General features: G+C 51.5%; 7 protein-coding genes and 1 non-coding gene across 8 annotated transcripts; 5 read left to right on the top strand and 3 right to left on the bottom strand.

Annotated features, from left to right (window-relative positions):
* Window positions 1-725: 725 nt before the first annotated feature.
* Window positions 726-1,594, top strand: BO95DRAFT_423710 (uncharacterized protein; the record flags this gene model as incomplete). Its single annotated transcript, XM_025584641.1, has 2 exons — window positions 726-996; window positions 1,093-1,594. 2 exons carry the CDS (start codon window positions 726-728, stop codon window positions 1,500-1,502), a joined length of 681 nt encoding a protein of 226 aa, XP_025437469.1. The 3' UTR covers window positions 1,503-1,594.
* A 188-nt stretch (window positions 1,595-1,782) lies between these two features.
* On the bottom strand, window positions 1,783-1,863 carry BO95DRAFT_t286. Its single transcript has one exon. It is a non-coding gene; the product is annotated as a tRNA-Ser (tRNA).
* Window positions 1,864-2,264: 401 nt separating this feature from the next.
* On the top strand, window positions 2,265-3,253 carry BO95DRAFT_447414 (SDR family oxidoreductase). Its single transcript, XM_025587614.1, has 2 exons — window positions 2,265-2,761; window positions 2,834-3,253. The coding sequence occupies exons 1-2, from the start codon at window positions 2,284-2,286 to the stop codon at window positions 3,220-3,222; spliced, it is 867 nt and encodes a 288-aa protein (XP_025437468.1). The 5' UTR covers window positions 2,265-2,283; the 3' UTR covers window positions 3,223-3,253.
* Window positions 3,254-3,522: 269 nt separating this feature from the next.
* On the top strand, window positions 3,523-5,036 carry BO95DRAFT_507816 (uncharacterized protein; the record flags this gene model as incomplete). The annotated part of the gene is made up of 5 exons (XM_025591276.1): window positions 3,523-3,599; window positions 3,659-3,799; window positions 3,871-4,180; window positions 4,241-4,678; window positions 4,734-5,036. The coding sequence occupies exons 1-5, from the start codon at window positions 3,565-3,567 to the stop codon at window positions 5,034-5,036; spliced, it is 1,227 nt and encodes a 408-aa protein (XP_025437467.1). The 5' UTR covers window positions 3,523-3,564.
* Window positions 4,947-5,855, bottom strand: BO95DRAFT_447413 (putative isochorismatase family hydrolase). Its single transcript, XM_025587613.1, has one exon. The coding sequence runs from the start codon at window positions 5,760-5,762 to the stop codon at window positions 5,166-5,168; it is 597 nt and encodes a 198-aa protein (XP_025437466.1). The 5' UTR covers window positions 5,763-5,855; the 3' UTR covers window positions 4,947-5,165.
* A 1,972-nt stretch (window positions 5,856-7,827) lies between these two features.
* wetA (developmental regulatory protein WetA) lies at window positions 7,828-9,556 on the bottom strand (the record flags this gene model as incomplete). Its single annotated transcript, XM_025591275.1, has 1 exon — window positions 7,828-9,556. The coding sequence occupies one exon, from the start codon at window positions 9,554-9,556 to the stop codon at window positions 7,880-7,882; it is 1,677 nt and encodes a 558-aa protein (XP_025437465.1). The 3' UTR covers window positions 7,828-7,879.
* A 3,749-nt stretch (window positions 9,557-13,305) lies between these two features.
* On the top strand, window positions 13,306-14,385 carry BO95DRAFT_280640 (uncharacterized protein). Its single transcript, XM_025581644.1, has 3 exons — window positions 13,306-13,713; window positions 13,761-14,019; window positions 14,086-14,385. Exons 1-3 carry the CDS (start codon window positions 13,389-13,391, stop codon window positions 14,093-14,095), a joined length of 594 nt encoding a protein of 197 aa, XP_025437464.1. The 5' UTR covers window positions 13,306-13,388; the 3' UTR covers window positions 14,096-14,385.
* On the top strand, window positions 14,314-16,122 carry BO95DRAFT_280628 (F-box protein). Its single transcript, XM_025581643.1, has 2 exons — window positions 14,314-15,322; window positions 15,381-16,122. Exons 1-2 carry the CDS (start codon window positions 14,702-14,704, stop codon window positions 15,894-15,896), a joined length of 1,137 nt encoding a protein of 378 aa, XP_025437463.1. The 5' UTR covers window positions 14,314-14,701; the 3' UTR covers window positions 15,897-16,122.
* The last annotated feature ends 724 nt before the right edge of the window (window positions 16,123-16,846 follow it).

Genomic DNA, 16,846 nt, shown 5'->3' with positions numbered 1-16,846 from the left:
GCAACAGCCGCTTCAACACTGGTCATGATCATTCTTTGCAGCCAGCCGTAGCAGTCTCTGGCTCAAGCTGTCGTGACAGTCTGAATCGGCGCATCTCTCAAGCAGCAACATCGACGCTATCTCATGATAATCTCGTGTGCAGCGTTATGAAGCACTATCAACGTTATAGATCGTTCACGAGATCTGCGCCAGGATTACTGCTCTTGAACAAGCTGCCTCGGAAAACATCCAAGCAGAGCTTCAGTGCGTCGTACATCGTCATGCCGAAAGTTACAATATCCGCCAGCGGTAGCAACCCTACAGATATCATGGATTACAATTGAAGGAATGATCGCCTTTCTATCACCGGGACTTTTTGGACAGAACAGCTTGTGCTTCGTGGTTCCTAGCCAAGTATAATATTGGTCTGATTCTAGAAACCATTGGCCAGTGCCCAACTGTCTCAAGAACGAAGATGAGTCATGAATTCAGCTATGTGAGGCTCTCGACATGGGTGCGACGGGCGGTGAGCAGCATCCTGGCCAGTGAGGTCGAATGGCCGCTGGCAGATTGAGAGACTATGTCGTCGGTGTGGCCAGATTCACTTCAACTAGAATGCACTATGACGCAGATTGTCTCGGCTCCAGCTCAATCAATGACTTAAAAGGGACACACTTCGCACATCGTGTCCTGCCTATGTCTACCTCCCTGTTTATCGAGGCTCTATATGATCGCCAATCGCAGAAATGGCTTCCACGTCAGACAACCGCATATCTTCTTTGACGGAGCAGTTAAAGTCTCCGCCCAAAGCTTCCATACAAATCCTTGGAACGCACATGACGAACGATCAATGCAAAGCTATCGATTTTGATCTCTGGATTGACTGTACGAAGGTAGTAGGAATCAGATCAGGGCAACTCGTGACGACCAATGCAAGTGGCTGTCGGGCATGGGAGAAGTCCAACGATCAGGACGGCTCCATATTTGAGGAGATAGTAGCTGGCTGGCTGCGTGAAAGTCCAACTGGATCAAGGTATGCTCACCTAGCCCAGTACTATATTTCTTCTAAAATTAAGCCCCAGCTTGGTTCCAGCTGGACGCTTCACAAATGAGCATTCTTCCCTGATGGTAGTTCCACGGCATTCAAATCTCATATCGAACGTCTAGCACGCAGCATCGCCTACGGCGGGTCTGTCGAGGTGGTGTTTCACAGGACATCCGCAGAGCCAGACGCCATGCCCGAGCAACACGACGTGCAAATTCGAGCAGAGTGGAGCTTCGAGTGTCCTTTCACTGCTGCCGATCAGATCTGGAACCAGGCGGTGATGAACGCAACGGTTGATCGGAAGAAGGATAGGGTCTCTCCAAGTCAAGACCTTAGGCCAGCTCATGGGATGTCTTCTTTCCGGACAGCTATTAGACAAGGTGGTATGTCTCGGGTTGTGTTGCGGGAGCAGGATGCGCATGGGGTGAAGCATTCAGTCAGGCAATATTCGCAGTGGGGCTGTGATGGGTCAGCGTAAGAGTGTCTCTATAATTAGAATTCCACTGGAAGAATTGCTGTCACTGTTATGGACTATTTATTTGGCAATGATATTGCAGTGCTTTATTCGGTATTATAAGTCGGCCGCTTGTTTAACTTTGACCACTAACTCCAGCTTCACACCTTTGATGATTTGACGCAGACTCGTAAATGAGATTTATCTAGTGCAAAATGGGCGATCCAGCGAAGGACCCAGGCTAGGGAAGATAGGGTTGAGTATACGTGGGCTCGGAAGCGGAAAAAAAAGAAAAAAGAATATGCGACACCTGTGAGATTCGAACTCACGCGGGCGAACCCACTGGCTTAGCAGGCCAGCACCTTAACCACTCGGTCAAAGTGTCCATTTGTTGATAGTCTGTTGTCATGATTGCACCTGAGTATCAAGCACTTGAGCAACGCAAAGGGATTTTGAGAATATTAGCCGAGTGAACAGACGATTGAATCATGTAAATCTTGGAGAAATACTCCCACTCGAGCCGCTCAAATAGCCTCAATAAGATGTGCCAGTAAGGCCAACTCATTAACCTCATGCGTGTCATACGACTGACAAAATGCGTGGACACCCATCGAGTAGACTGCAGCAAGCAGGGAGTTATCCGGGGTTTAGGTACGACAAGTCCGCGGACTTAGTGAGTACTGTAACTATTCCCACGGCCTCATTGCAGCGCTATCCCCGGAGCGTGATATTTAAAAGGCAGAAAGATCTGCTGATATTCTGATTCTTGTCATTCATCATCAACATCACCATCCTAACATTCATCATGACAACCACCAGACTCACCTGGCTCATAACCGGCTGCTCCTCCGGCTTCGGCCTCTCGCTGGCCCGCGCCGCCCAAGCCGGCGGACATCGAGTCATCGCGACCTCCCGCAATCCCTCGCGAACCCCTGACCTCGTTACTGAGATCGAGTCTGCAGGCGGGAAATGGGTCCAGCTGGACGTGGACAGTCGCACAAGCGGCGACATCATCACCGAGCTCGAACACAGCGGGGACCACATCGACATTCTGGTCAACAACGCCGGCTACTGCATTTACGCCCCGATCGAGATCTTCGCCGAGGGGGAGGTGCGAGCGCAGATGGAGACCATGTACTTCGGCCCCTTGCGTCTCATCCGGGCCGTGCTGCCCCATATGCGTCGGCGCAAGTCGGGCGTGATCGTCAACATGAGCAGCGGGGCCTCGCTGGACGGCACCCCCACCATGGGGGTGTACGCGGGCGCAAAGGCGGGACTGGATGGTATGTACTATAACTGTGCGAGGAGGTTGCTGCTTCGTCGAGGTGCATTTGCTAAATGTGGTTTCTGGTCAGCACTTACCAAGATCCTGGCTAAGGAGGTCGCTCCGTTCAATATCCGCACCTTGACGGTGGTGCTCGGGACTTTCAACACGAATATGCCGAACTCGGTGGTTCTGGGAAAGTTGCCCCTGCCGGAAAATTATAAGGGAACGGTGGTGGAACATATCCAGAGAATACTGGTAGACGGGAAGCTCAAACCGAACGGTGACAAGGACAAGGCCATGCAGGCTTTGTATGAGGTTATTGTCGGCGAGGGGGTTGGGGAAAGCCATCAGAATGAGAAGCTTCTGCCTCTAGGTAGTGATATGACTCCTCGGGTGCGAGGTGTCCAAGATTATCTCGGTCATGCTTTGGAGATCTTCGGCTCGGTGACCAATAGTGTTGGCGTTGATGGAGAGTAGATGGTCAAGCGCTTGGTGTGGGAGTAACGGAATTCCAGCAGTGGGATGTAATTTACATCCATGTGTCATGATGATAGTAATGCGCTTGTGTAGAGGTTATATCCAACGAGATATTAAAGCTGTCAGGTTATTTCTCATATTACTTTCAAAGCAAGGCGGATTCATTGCATGAGTGGAATTCGGTGCTCCGACCCCAATTAGGCAAGTCCGCTCACCAGCAGACAGTATAAGAAAAACAAATGAAACCAACCCAGTGGGCTTCAGAACAAGAAATTCTCCATGCTGACTGAGAAACTATCACTCTGATAATTCAGTTAATAGACTCTTCGTTCAAATCCAATAATGCTTCGCACGCAGAAAGCACGTTATGACCTTAGGTATGTCGGTCGCACCGCGTCAGTCCATCGAGTACTGCCCTAATAGCACCTTCGAGTAGACTGGATAAGTCATGCATCTTCCTTCCAACAAGTCACTTTACTGGAAGCATGCCCTCCGCGACAGGGAAACTCTTCCTTTCCCTGCCTGAAGCCATATGGGCCAAAACCATCAAAGTCAGACTTGTCGGTCGGTTAAAAATGTAAAACATTTTTCTCCCAACCTCAAACTCTAGCCGCTGTTTTTGTTTTCTAACCTCGTTTGCTTGTGAAGAAAACGAAACAATGAAATGATCACCGAAGACCGAGAACTCATCACCTACAAGGAAGAACAAGGGCTCGTCTCGTCCAAAACACACAGCTCCTTCCAAATCCCAGTGGGGAAATATGAATTTTTATTTGACATTCCGATCCCGAGCGATCTCTTTGAGACATCCGTCGGCCCCGATCACAACTACCATACATATCACATCGAAGCCATCGTTGAGCGCCGAGTATGGAGAGATATTGTCGTGTCGCAAGCCCTGAGTATCTACAAGCTCCCTGAAGTGGAGCTATGTCCGCTGTCCGCGGAATCTCCACTGGTAACGCCCCATCTCCCTTTCCATATGCAAGTCTCACTAGGCTAAAAGAGCCCTATACAGACGATTGGAGGCGAATCAGCTCAGAATATCGAATACTGCATCTCGATCCCCAGCCGGACCATCCCCTTCGGGTCCATCTTCTCCGTGGACATGGGATTCCAGGCGCCATCCAAGGACGTCGACCTCTCAGCCCTAACATTAGAGGTGATCGAAAGCCACCACATCCGTCTGAATGCGACCGCCGCACAAGCAGCGCTGAATATCCTGTCCGTCAGCGCTTCGAGGACCCACTCCCTGTTCAAAGAAACACAGTCACCCGTTGGGGGAAGTGGATCCGTCAGTTGCACCGGCACGGAGTGGGCTGTGAGCTCGCGAGTGGCGCTGCCGCGGAGCGTGAGCCTGTGCTCGCAGAGCGTGCGGACGAAGATGGTCGCGATCGACCATGCTTTCGAGGTCCGCGCGGAGTTTCGGGATCGGAACGGGCGGTTGTTCGATACGGTATGTTTGTCTCCTCTGGTGAGAACGAGAGCAAAGAGGTTGACAATGGTAGTAGATTGCGATCAGTATCCCGTTTTCCATCTACATGACTCCTCGGGTTATAGGGCCGGATGGGAGCGTTTGCGAAAGGGTTCTGGAGTACGGTACGTGTCCGCCTCCACCGTATGAGAGGCACACGAGTCATGCTAGACTTCTGGATCCCAGTGAAGTGATGGACGACTCAGGGCAATGCACACTGCCAGTAGCAGACAGGATATTAGATGGTCAGGTGCAGCATCAATCTCGGCTTTTTGGGTTGGCAGCACCTTGCTACGAGCTAGCCACCGGCTGCGATCCGCCTGTCTACGCTCTGTGCTGAGCACAAAGCAATTCTCCAATTTAAACCCAAACTGTATACCTCATGTCACTTCCACTTAACATAAACGAGACCCATCCTCGACCCCCCACATCCCACCATCCAACCCCTTACCAAAGAAATAAACCTCTCTCACTCCCCAATCTCCTTCCCTGAAGCGAGGACCGTCCCAAAAACGTCCCCAATCTCATACAGCGCGACATCCACCAGCGTGTCCGCCTCGACACCAGGAATCGCCCGATCGCCCACCGCCTCCTTCACAACCAACACCTCATACCCGAGCTCATGGCCCGCGCGGGCCGTCGTCGACACACACACATGCGCCATATACCCGACGAGCACGATCTTTTTGCCCACCGCCCCCAGCCCCGCCAGGTGCTCGTGCAGCTCCGTCTGCGCAAAGCAGCTGGGAAAATGCTTGAAGATGACCTTCTCGCCGGGGCGGGGTTGCAGCTCCTCGAACTCCTCGGCGAGCGGGGTCTCCGGCGTGAAGAGCGGGGCGCCCGCGGGCGTGCGGTGCAAAACGTGGACGATGTTCTGCTGGGCGCCGGCGGCGCGGTACCGGGCGAGGAGGTCGGCGATGGCGGCGCGGGATTGGGCCACGTTGTACACTTGCAGCTTGCCGGTGGCGTATTCGTTCTGCGCGTCGATGATGATGAGGGTGGAGTCGTGGAGGGTGGCGGTTGAGGGCGGGAGGTTGATGTGTTCGCGGAAGGAGAGGGGGGACATTTTTGTTGCTTGGGTTTGGGTTGAGAAGATGTATGAGTGGTGAATGAATGACCTAAGGTGATGAAGATTGATGGAGAAGAGCTGGATACAGTGCTACGATTGTTGCGATGTGGTGGAGGGGTGAGGAGATATTTATTGTACAGTCCTGTAAACAAGAGGGGCTCGCATCTTGGCGGGGCTGGCTTGGGGCCGGGGCCCTGAGGGGAAAAGCCGAGGTGACTTGACACTCACCCCATCCTCTCATTTGTTAGGGGTTGTTCTCGATCACGTCATCAAATAGTCAGCAGCGGTGGGATGGAAGAGTTATCCGGTGGGATGGACAGTAAAGAATGCTGTGGGTGTTGGGTCAGCCGGTGGGATGAGATACTAGTAGCTATCAAGCTACAGACATGATTATCAGATTGTGGGGTACAAATGACTCTATTCTCCTTTCAAGTGTTCTTTTCCCTCTGATTAACACCCTTCCAACTCAACCCCTTGTTTGCGGCACAGTATTGTTTAGAAGAGCATAGACTGTGCAGTAACTTATAGGATGGACGACTGCGGAAACCCACGGATCTAATACCCGGCAGCACTAAGCCCTAATCCCAGAAGACCCATCGATCAGGACAGTAGCTTTAGATTACTTACTCCCTTGTACTCTTTCTGTTCAAGAACTGGTGGTCTCTTCCATTGTCTGAGGGAAACAAGTCTCTCCAGAATTGCTCATACCTTTCCGCAAAATTCGCTCTTGAAGTCCTCATTCTCTTCGCCACTATCCAGCTCAGATCGGAATCCATCTGCTTACCCACTCGACGGCGCTTTCCCGAAGCATCCGCACACAATCCTTTCTGCACAGTGCGTAGGTCATCCATGTCCCGTTATTTGCAACTATACGAGCTGGTCAAAAGGCCCAACATCCCCATTTTACCCTACACAAACGCAAGCAATCCAATCTTGCCCAATCTCCCAGAGGTATTCTATTCTCCAGTGCAGTTCCAAAGTGACACATCTCCCCCTCCCCCTCCCCCTCCCCCTCCAATTTTCAACCCACCAGGCCCCCGGGGCATGGTCTACGGTTCCCCCATGCCGTCACCACCCGAACTTCACCACAGCGGAAGTATTCCCCCGCTCGAGACAAGCGAACCAGAGAACCCGAAAATCTGGACCGATTTGGAGTCCAAGATACTGCAGCTCATGTTTCTCTTAGGGGCGTGAACGAGAGAGGGGGATCTTCTCTCCTCCCCGGACGGGGGGTCTTGGACTATGTGCTTCTTCTGTGGTACATGGACATCGTTTGGGAACCAGACAATTGCCATTTAGAACTTCACTTCTAGCTGACTGCGGAATTTAGAAGGTCGATCCGAAATTCTCGTGTTTTGCGATGCGCATCACCGTAAAAAGCACATATTGGAAGCTGTGGGGGCAGGTCTGGGTGGTCCCGGGGAGAGATCTTTCAAAGTACAAGACTCATTGGCATGACGGCGGGGATGACCCCGGGGACCCCGGGGCGAGGGACGTCATCCAACCTGAGTAAAACTGTGAGCAATAGCATACCCTGGGACGCAGCGTTGGGGATGATCGCCCAAAAACCCACTCCCGGCAGGACCCGGTCGGTGGGCGCCGTGGTGGCCCCAGCCCAGCGGATGTCACTGGATCCATTACTGGTACCCTCGGCCAGCAATCTGACTGGCAACCACTAAATACCCCCAGTGGAGGTACATACCCAGACTCCGGAGAAGGCGGAGATGTCGTGACAAAGGCTTGACCATGTCACTGGCCTCTTGACGTTCCCCGGTGCTTGCTGACGTCTGATGTAGAGACGGATTGACACTCGTAAAGCTTCCATAGATGCTCGATACAGGGATACATGCAAAAAGAGGAAAATTTGAAGTTGGAAAGTGATTAAGTAGTTTAGATGGTTGAATTATTCTGAAAGATCTGAGCCCCACTAATGATACATTAATTCTAATTGTTGTAACCCAAACGCCGTGGATCTAACGCTTTTTTAGATTCCAACCCGTGAAATGTAAAATCCCAAACTCCAAGAACGACCGATGCACTGAACCACGCAAAAAGAAATTCGCAACAAAGGTATAATAATGATTAAAAAGCATAGAGAGAAGGTTCAAAGATTATTAGCATAGGATAGCTTCTAGAGCTTCAACGTCGCCCCCAGCATTGCGCACGGCATTCAGCGCGGCCTCACTCAACTTGCGCCGTCGGTCGCGGGCTTCTTGTTCTCGTCGCGCCTTCGTCTTCGAGCTGCCGCTGGGAGCCACACCGGTAAGAATCTTCTTGCTGTCATTGGCAGTGAAGTTCACGAAGGAGACGGTGACGGCCTTGCCGCGGGGACTGCCCGAGCTGGTGACTTTTGTAGCTGGTTTGGGAGCGCTCATGGAATTGCCTGATAGTTTGCGGCCGTTGCTATGACGGCGAGGGGTTTTGATGCCTCCTTGACATTGTAAAATCGGTCTGCCTGTCGGAGGCGATCCGCTTCCCGGGGACAACGATGGGGAGCGTGAGGTACTTTGTAGTTGCGGTGTGGTGAAGGACGACGATTCCACGGACTGCTGGATGCTAGAGGAGCCGTGACTGTATGAGCGGCTTTGTTCGCCGCTGGCAGTGGATTGCATGCCAGATGGCGGGTATGAGTGACTTTGTGGTTGAGAGAGGTCGAATGAGGAGGGATCCAACTGGATCATGAGACCTCCCTGTAGCATGTCTTGTTGATTTGTAGAGCTTTGAGTCGGCCGCTGAGGGCAAGGCGAGGCGATAAGTTGTTGGTAGGAGGGTTGCCGCGGGGCGGTCCGGGACGTCATCGGTGACCACCACGTCTGAGCATCGTGGGTCTGCAATTCGGGGGTGTACGGCAAGCTAGAGGCAAGAGAGTCGGATTGCCACGAGGACATTGATTGAGGGTCGGACGACAGCGGGGAAGAGAAGATGTGGTCGGCGGAAGGCGGGCTTGATGTGCTCAGCGTGGAGCTATTCGATTGACTCAGGAAACGTTGTTGTTGTCTTGCCAATGCGCCAGCCGATGGGGAAGGCATTGTGATGGCAGAAGATTGAGTGAACATGCTGGGCTCATAGTGGGTAGACATTTCTGGTTCCCGAGGCAGCACTTCTGCTGAGCGCGCCATAGGCATACCGACCTGATCGGCAGCCATGTTTTCTTGTTGAACGAGGATGTCGGATGGTGGTGGTGACAAAGGTAACTGAGCTTCGGAGCTACGGAAGGCGAAATCCTGGAATCGCTGTGCCCATGCTTCGGGGTAGGCCATCCTGCTTCGTTGGATTTGAGATGAGCGCGTTAAGCTGGGCGAAAAGCTTTGCTTGCGGAGTAAAGCGCGACGGTCATTGGAATCACGATGACGGCGGATCGACTTGGGAGTGACAAGCGCACTCTTAACTTTGCGATTGGGCGTGGCCGGAGGAGTAGACGGGGACGTGCGGGTGTCTGCGGTATAGGCGACTGAGGGAGCTTCAAGAGTGATGCTGAGATCTGAGACTGCCGAGGGATGGATGGTGTCCTCTAAAGAGAAATGATGACCTTGGCCTGCAGATACATCGGTGTCCTGTGCCAGACACCAGAAGTCCCGGCTCCACGACTGCACGGATGGATGCTGTTGCTTGGATGTGGGGATGGTGGGTGAGAGGTCGCCACAGTCGCTTGACAATGAATCCAGTTGAAATAGTTGGTCAAGATCGCCGGGGAATGAAACGTCTTTGTTGCCATCGACACAAGAAGTGTCCACATTGACGTACTGGTTGAATAAATCATTGAAAGTGTGATCCAAAGGCTGGGCGAACATTGTGTCGAGTCAAGTCGGAGAAACCCCTTCCGTTTGCGGAAATCGAGGTCAGGGAAGCTGCCAGATGGACCCAACAAAACCCGCTGGAACGATTAGATTTTGACTGACAATTAAGCTCAGCGGGAGGGAAAAGTCTGGAGCAAGAAGGAAATCCCCGGATAAGGTGCCGATAAGCTGTTCAGAATGGCTGGTATGTATGTATGTGGTGTTTGGTTGGTTTGGTAGGTAGGGTTTTGGCAAACAGTCGAAGAAGTGAGTGAAGCTGGATGTTTGGTAGAATGTTTGAGCTGTAGGCACGGTTTGACAAACTGACAATCAAAGAAAACAGTGCACAGGATGCAAAGAAAACAAAGCTATCAAACAACAGAGCAATGCTCCTATTTGAATTGTCGCGATGGCCTCCAGCCTCTGGGTTTCTGCATACATTCCTCGAGATCTAAAGATGGGTGAGGAATGTGGCCTCAGCAAATGGGCACAGGATGGACTGCACTTCACTCTGGCCCACCCACCATGATCGACTAGACAAACAGACCCACGGCTTGCGCACCTCCTGTCACTGCCAATCATTGTGCCCAAAGACCCTGGTGGCTGGAGGCCTCTCATTTTAGTGCCAGGGCTCGGGTTCCCCAATGGCCACCCGCTGGAATGCTACCCTGACTATACCAGAAACAGCTTCCACGTAGATCAGCTGCGCAATCATAGGCCCCAGTGCGAGGGTGACAAATCCGCTTTCTATTGTTTGGTAGAAGTTTGTATTGGTTCCAAGTAAGTGGGTTCGAATGATGGGTGACATAATGGACACTGAATGGCTTAAAGGGTGTGTGGAGAGCCAGCTAAGTGTAGTACCTAGAGATGACCAAGTGACGGACAAAATATATCCAGTCTAAGCGTCATGGGGATTCTCCTTCCCTATAGAGTAGCTCCTCGACTGTGTTGGAATCATATTACGCTAACACCTCGTCTTGACTGCAGGTTTGCACCATGCTTTGCTCATCCGTCATTCGTAGATGCCAAAGAGCCAGGAAGGTTTCGGGCACTGGCATGTTGCGGCTGGGAAGAATGCGAGCCCCCAGCAACAATGCATGAACCACACAAACTTTCAGCTGCTTATGGTAATTGACAATCTAGAGCCATTATGGCCTCAGGCCTAAGTAGAGATGAGTACTGACGTGAGGTTTCTAATTTAATCCTCAATCCATCTGAGTCACGTGCCCTGAGCTCCCTGTGGTGCAGCTTCCTCCACCCATAGACAAATCTACCGTAGATTAGAGATTCAATTTTTCATTGAAGAGAGCCATTTGAATACACTTGGTTTTAGAACTTCATGCTTCGAAACGCAACGTGAGCCACGCGACGAACGGGATTGAGCGTGCAATAATCGAACATGGAATCGAACTCTAAGTGTAGCGTCACGACAGTTTCTTTATTCTCCATCTTGGCTAAACCAAAATGATTCGTCAGGTGAAGGAGATCTTCAGCCCTCATAAGCTGAGAAAATTCATTCAAACATCCCGCGGGGAGATGTTTTCTCTTTGTCTGTTGTCAAATCTCTTTCCATGCCTGCGTACCATCCGCTCCGTACCATCCAATTTACGGTTGACTCTTTCCCTTCTCATGCGCTAGGGGACTTACAATAGCGGCCCCAAATGCCCCATAGTCCGGGTACCACTGTTTGCCCGGTCACTTCACTCACTTTCCCCACGGCAGGTCTCTGTTCCGTCTTCCGTCGCCTACTCCACAATCGATGAAACCCTGAACTCGGGATGGACCCCAGCTTCGAGGCAGGCACAGATGACACCTAGTGTCACGCGGTCAGGCATTGATTTCGATGCTTACCCACCGTTAGCTCTATTGTACCCATTCTCAACGTCCAGGTTTTTTCAGTTCTAGCATGGCAAGTTGACAAAGACGAGCATGGATGCATACTCGAGTTGTGCCACCGATACTGATCACTCACACAAAGGTCTTATGGAGGGGCGACTTCAGAGGACCAATGCTCTTTTATGGTATGGCCTCTAACTCGTAGACTCTTTCCCGAGACTTCATGCTTGTCCACGATACGGGGATTGTTATAAGTCAACAAAAACGGGATTGACACGCACACTACGCAGCCGCTCATCACTGATACCTGAACCGAGAAGGCCCTTCTAGATTCGATCATCGTCACAAATCTTGACAAAGGTCTCATCGTTTTCTATAATCAGGACATTGCATCTCCCTGCTCAAGCTTTGCACAGCATCGTTGAACACAAGCTCATTGAAAATGGTTACAAAATATAAAAATAGCGTAATTACTCTCAATCTAACTACTCTAGTCGCCATTAGCGCTACCGTTCGCTATGCAGGGACTCAATCAATAAGATAAACCCTCAACCCCAGGGCCATGAAGCTCTGTCGTGCGGCGAGAGGAGTAGATAGCAAAAGTCATGCCGTGCAGTACAATATGAGCCCCATGCCGCAGAGGATCCTGCCATGGCTCATCAGAGAAGAAAAACGATCAAAACGATTAGATTAGACATTTCAGCAATGCATGAAAAACATATACAGGGCATTAATCTTGTCTATCGACAGAGACAATCTTGGTTCAGGTATCAAGGCTGTTTTTATATATTTATAGTTAAGCTGTGTTGGTTACGCAATATAAAGAATCCTCTATCTGATGGCGCAGATCTCATGAATGACTCGATCGAAGCCTGTACGTCCCAGCACGGGCTCCACCACAAACTGTCCCCACAAGTCAATCAGCCATCTATCTTTGACTACGTGAAGTGTGAGCTTGCCTTCGAGCTCGCACTTACAAATAACGTGGAACTGACTATACTCATCACAGGCTACTTCTTTATAAAACTGAGCATGACTGCCCGACAGTAAACAGCCAAAGAACGGGCCCGCCTCCGGGCGAGCGAGCCGCTCATTGAAGAATTTGAGCTCCAGTTTCTCCTCATAGAATTCCCAGTCCGTAGCCTCCGGATCGCCCGCTTCACATATCTTGAAAGTGAAGAAGTATCCATGTGGAGGACGAGGGCCTCCATCGAGCAAATTGGTATACATGGTGGAGTTGGTCATCTTGCTTGTTGCGTCTGGGGCGGATATCATAGAAGGGAATCACTCGGAACATGTTTGATGAACTGCACACTTAGACAAGAGAGGATGGTTTGTGCGTGGTCTTTATAGTCTAGAAAACTTTCGTTTTAAGCCTCTGACAGAGAGTAACCCGCCTGTTCTCTTTTGTTTGGAGAAGGAGATCTCAATTCTTCTTCAACTCTGTTCCCTGGGCAAGCGGGTGAGTTCCTGGGATTCGTCACTCCCCGAGGCCCAGTTGCCAGTCCATCCGGGAGATATCATCGAGGTATTTGAGATCCATGAGAAAATTTCCACTAATTGCAATGGCGCTCGTGCATGGTGGTGCCTTGCTTTAGATATGGGTCAATGTTGTCGCAAGCCGGTTTGAGGTTTCTCTTATCTAAGAAGTCTAAGTAGATGGTTCTCGAACGAGAAGCGTATCACTTAGTTAGCACCACGTCATGCTGTCATGTTCCAATGGAAGCAGTCCTTGAAGGTGCAAATAGAATCCTCATGGCTTTACCCTATAACCTGGTATCAAATGTGAATGGATTCTGCAAGCTTCTATCTATCTCATTGCGTCATCGGTGGACAAGATGGTGAGGTTATTCCATGGCTGGAACCGATCCTCCCCGCACCAACCCCGATTACCTCCTCTGGATGACAGTCGTCCAGAATGTGGCTGCGCCAATCCTTGCTACGAGTTTCGACGATACGAGAATCTGTCATGGGATAATCGGGAAGGTACGTATATAGGTAGCAGGGATGTATGAGATGTAGTGTCAGGAATCAGACTATATCGTACGACTGGGGAAAATTCCGGTGGTCCTCCACGTTGCCGCTGCAGTGTGCCCCTGCCCTGTCAGGGCTGGGTGTTATCTGGCTGGCAAGTGTGACAGCTGAGCTGAGTTGCCGAGGTGGGAAAATGTGGAAAAGTGGAAGAGTGGAAGAGTGGAAGAGTGGAAGGAGGGAGAAAGGCTTCTGGACGGGTCTGGCCCGGCCCAGGAGGAAAGTTGATGCGGGGTGGCAACTTGAAAGGTCACGGGGTCTCCAAAAGTGCCTGACCCACTCGGCCCGGAAGAGGAAATTTCGAGGTGGCTCTCCCTTCCTTCCTCATCACCTCATCCACTCACTCCTTCAGTTCCTGATCGGATCAGCCAACAACGCATCAATCATGCCATGGTTCTCTCGCATACTGCTTATGGATCGCCATCAGGGGGGGTGTTCATCAATGGCTCCAGCAATGAGCATTGTGTCCATCTTTTAGCGGCACACAGCACACAGCACACAACCCCATGGTGCCAGGTGCAGCAGCTCCCATTCCTCCGGCGGGCACTGCGGGCAACTGGCTGGCAGTCTCCCATCACCGCCTTTTCGGACTCCTCAGTGCACAATTTAAGGTTAGCCGTCTCCAGTAAAGTCCGGATGCGTGGCGGCAGACTAAGCTCACTAATTGCCGCTAACAGGCCTGCGTGACCTCTCCGGATTTCATATATGTCAATATATCCATGCCTATTTTTGCACTCCCGAGAAAGATTAGGAAGTCCCGGGAATCATCACTGAGAAGCTGGTGGAAACATCGCCTATCTCAGTATGCCTGTCTAACTGACTGTTCTCTCTCTCTCTCTCTCTCTCTCTCTCACCCGTGCCCGGTGGAGCAATGGCCTGCAGCTACTGCAATTCGCGTCCCATCCTTTTTGCCAACTCACCGTTGCCCCCAGAGGCAGCGGCAATAGCGACTTGGATGGAGTAAACAGTTCACCAACCACATTGCTGATTGACAGTATCGGTGTCGACGGATTGAATTTATCACAGTTAGTATTTTTAGGTCGTCTGATCGTCGGCGCAGAGATTTCTGGAGCTGCCGAATGGGGTCGCTAAACGGCGGTTCTGCCCCTGATTGCGGCCTGTGTTTGGCCCCTTCCGAGCCCGCGGTGGGCCCCGTCTCGATAATCAATCGGTAGTTCCATCCTTTCTTATAAGTAGTAGCTCGCCTCCTCCACTCGCTCCCATGAATCGACTCTACATCTCTTTGCATTGTTGTTTCTCTCCTTTTCACACACCCATACAAGTCGCATCACCATGGCCTTCGACTGCTACTGTGCCATTTGTGGTGTTGGGTTCTGTGGCATGCACATTGAACCCCCGTCGGAGGAGGCGCTGGAACGCCGCCGCCGATGGATCGAGAAGCGTTGTCGGGCCCTCCGGGCTGGGGAAAACCTCGCTCAGCTGCCACGCGATAGCGAAGAAGACGCAAATCCTGTTCGCAGTTACGACCCTCGCATTGTTGCGTGGGAGAACATCTCCTGGCTCTACAAAGCACACTGTCTCGGTATGAACCAGAACGCTGCTGCGGGCTCGGCCAAGGCATTTCTCTCGGATGAAGGATATTACGCAGATGTTGGGGAGCTGGTTGTAAAGACTGGCTCCAACTCGAGCCGATCCAGCCAGAAAGTCTACTCGTGCTACGGCCAAGGTTCGGACGAGGCGCCTGGCCCCGTCCTTCCCTTCCACTGGTGCTGCTTCGAAATTCTCACACACGCCCTTACCGGCTCCACGGACACCAAGAAGGTCAACCTGGACGTTCTCTACAATGTCATGAGTCCTCTTTGCAACATGAAGAGCTCCGCGTTGGATTTGAGCTATGGAGAGGATATTCAGCGCGCTCAAGGGCGCTATTGGGAGTGTATCCCAGGCGTGGAGGTAAGAGAATTTTCTAGTCTTCGTATTCCAATTATCCCACTAATTGTCTTCTCCATAGTACTGCGCAACCCACCCAACGGACACCCCCGCACTCCCTGCATATATTCAAACAAACATGGAATCGAACAGCAAGCTTAAAATCGCCTCTGCTGAGATTGACCTTCGTGAACGATGCCCCGCCAGTCCGTTCGGCAAACTCCCGGTCGAGCTCGTACATCAGATTTGCATGTTCCTCCCTGGCGACGACTTGAAATCTCTTGCTCAGGCCTCTTTGAGCGTTCACCTCGTTACTCAGGACAATCTTTTCTGGAAGAAATTTATGCAGTGGGATATGCCCTGGTTCTGGGAGTTGCAGGCCAGCAAGGGACAAAAGCTGACCGACGAGGTCAACTACAAGCAGCTGTATCTTTGGCTGGACAAAATGACCACCGCGCGGTACGGAATGGACGATGCGAACCTCATTGGGGTCGCAAACCGTCGGCGTATCTGGGCCGTGTGCGAGGAGCTTGCAGATCGGTACCACAAGGGCTTGGCTCAAGCCCCTGCCGTCCCCATCGCATGTGCCAGTGGCTGAAATATGCCTACAATTGGGCAAGGTGCTCAGTACAACATTATGCACATACCTCGACCATCTGCGACAACAACTCATCGGACTCGCATGCTGCTGCAGTGCGCCACCAGCGTGTCCTGCAGCACCTCCTGCAGCATGATCATTCTTTGAAGTCGCGCATACCGCTCGATGAGCTTTTGGCGGCAATCTGAGAAGATTTGCAACCTAATCTCACCCCCACAACCGACGAGCCGGTTTTCCACTCAGACCCAACGCCTTTATCCACCGCTGGAGTGCAGCCAAACGCGACCGGGAAGACGTGCCGTCGGGCACCGACACCACACATTATAATCTCACTCATAGACGACTGCATATATCGACATTTGGTTGGATTCTTCTGCATGCATGCTAGACATTTTGCATTTGTTTTGGGCACGAACGTCACGAATTATAGAATATACCATTTGACTATCACTTGGAATATTTTGTCCAGTGATCCGCACCTTCAAAGAGCCTTCTCCGTAAAAAAAAGAAAAAAGCAAATTGATCAAGTAAATGGAGCCGCCTTCCTAGCAGCATGTGTAAGATCGCGTACAGGCAAGTCCACCGAGCCATGTAGCAGCGTACTGTTTGCCATCAGTTGCCATCAGAGTCATCGGCGGCGGAGTGGCGACTTCGGAGTGACTCAGGAACGAATCTTTGTGCTTTGTTGAATTCCCGACTGAATCCGAGCGGCGAGCGCCTCACCGCCTCACCGCTTCTCCATGTTGATCGCAATTGAAATCGGGGCAAGGATGAACACTATTCAGCTTATACACTTGCACTTGCTGATTCAGCAGCATAAGTCATTTGCCTCGGTGAATGCACTGAAGGTGGAGAAGGCCACGTGATTATTACTTTCAACACAAGGTAGCCTAACAGTGGCACTGCACGTGCCATCGTCGGTCTCACTAACAATATACCCTTTAGATTCG

The sequence above is a fragment of the Aspergillus brunneoviolaceus genome, assembly GCF_003184695.1.
Source record: "Aspergillus brunneoviolaceus CBS 621.78 unplaced genomic scaffold BO95scaffold_88, whole genome shotgun sequence".
In the NCBI taxonomy this organism is placed as follows: Eukaryota; Fungi; Ascomycota; class Eurotiomycetes; order Eurotiales; family Aspergillaceae; genus Aspergillus; species Aspergillus brunneoviolaceus.
This window is presented reverse-complemented; position numbering and strand designations above follow the sequence as displayed.

Excerpts from the sequence above, each read along its gene's own strand:
- BO95DRAFT_447414 (XM_025587614.1), top strand. The coding sequence starts at position 2,284 with ATGACAACCACCAGACTCACCTGGCTCATAACCGGCTGCTCCTCCGGC. Across the intron at positions 2,762-2,833 it reads CGCAAAGGCGGGACTGGATG|CACTTACCAAGATCCTGGCT; the intron begins GTATGTACTATA and ends GTTTCTGGTCAG.
- BO95DRAFT_447413 (XM_025587613.1), bottom strand. The coding sequence starts at position 5,762 with ATGTCCCCCCTCTCCTTCCGCGAACACATCAACCTCCCGCCCTCAACC.
- BO95DRAFT_280640 (XM_025581644.1), top strand. The coding sequence starts at position 13,389 with ATGAGATGTAGTGTCAGGAATCAGACTATATCGTACGACTGGGGAAAA. Across the intron at positions 13,714-13,760 it reads CCGGAAGAGGAAATTTCGAG|TTCCTGATCGGATCAGCCAA; the intron begins GTGGCTCTCCCT and ends TCACTCCTTCAG.
- BO95DRAFT_280628 (XM_025581643.1), top strand. The coding sequence starts at position 14,702 with ATGGCCTTCGACTGCTACTGTGCCATTTGTGGTGTTGGGTTCTGTGGC. Across the intron at positions 15,323-15,380 it reads AGTGTATCCCAGGCGTGGAG|TACTGCGCAACCCACCCAAC; the intron begins GTAAGAGAATTT and ends TCTTCTCCATAG.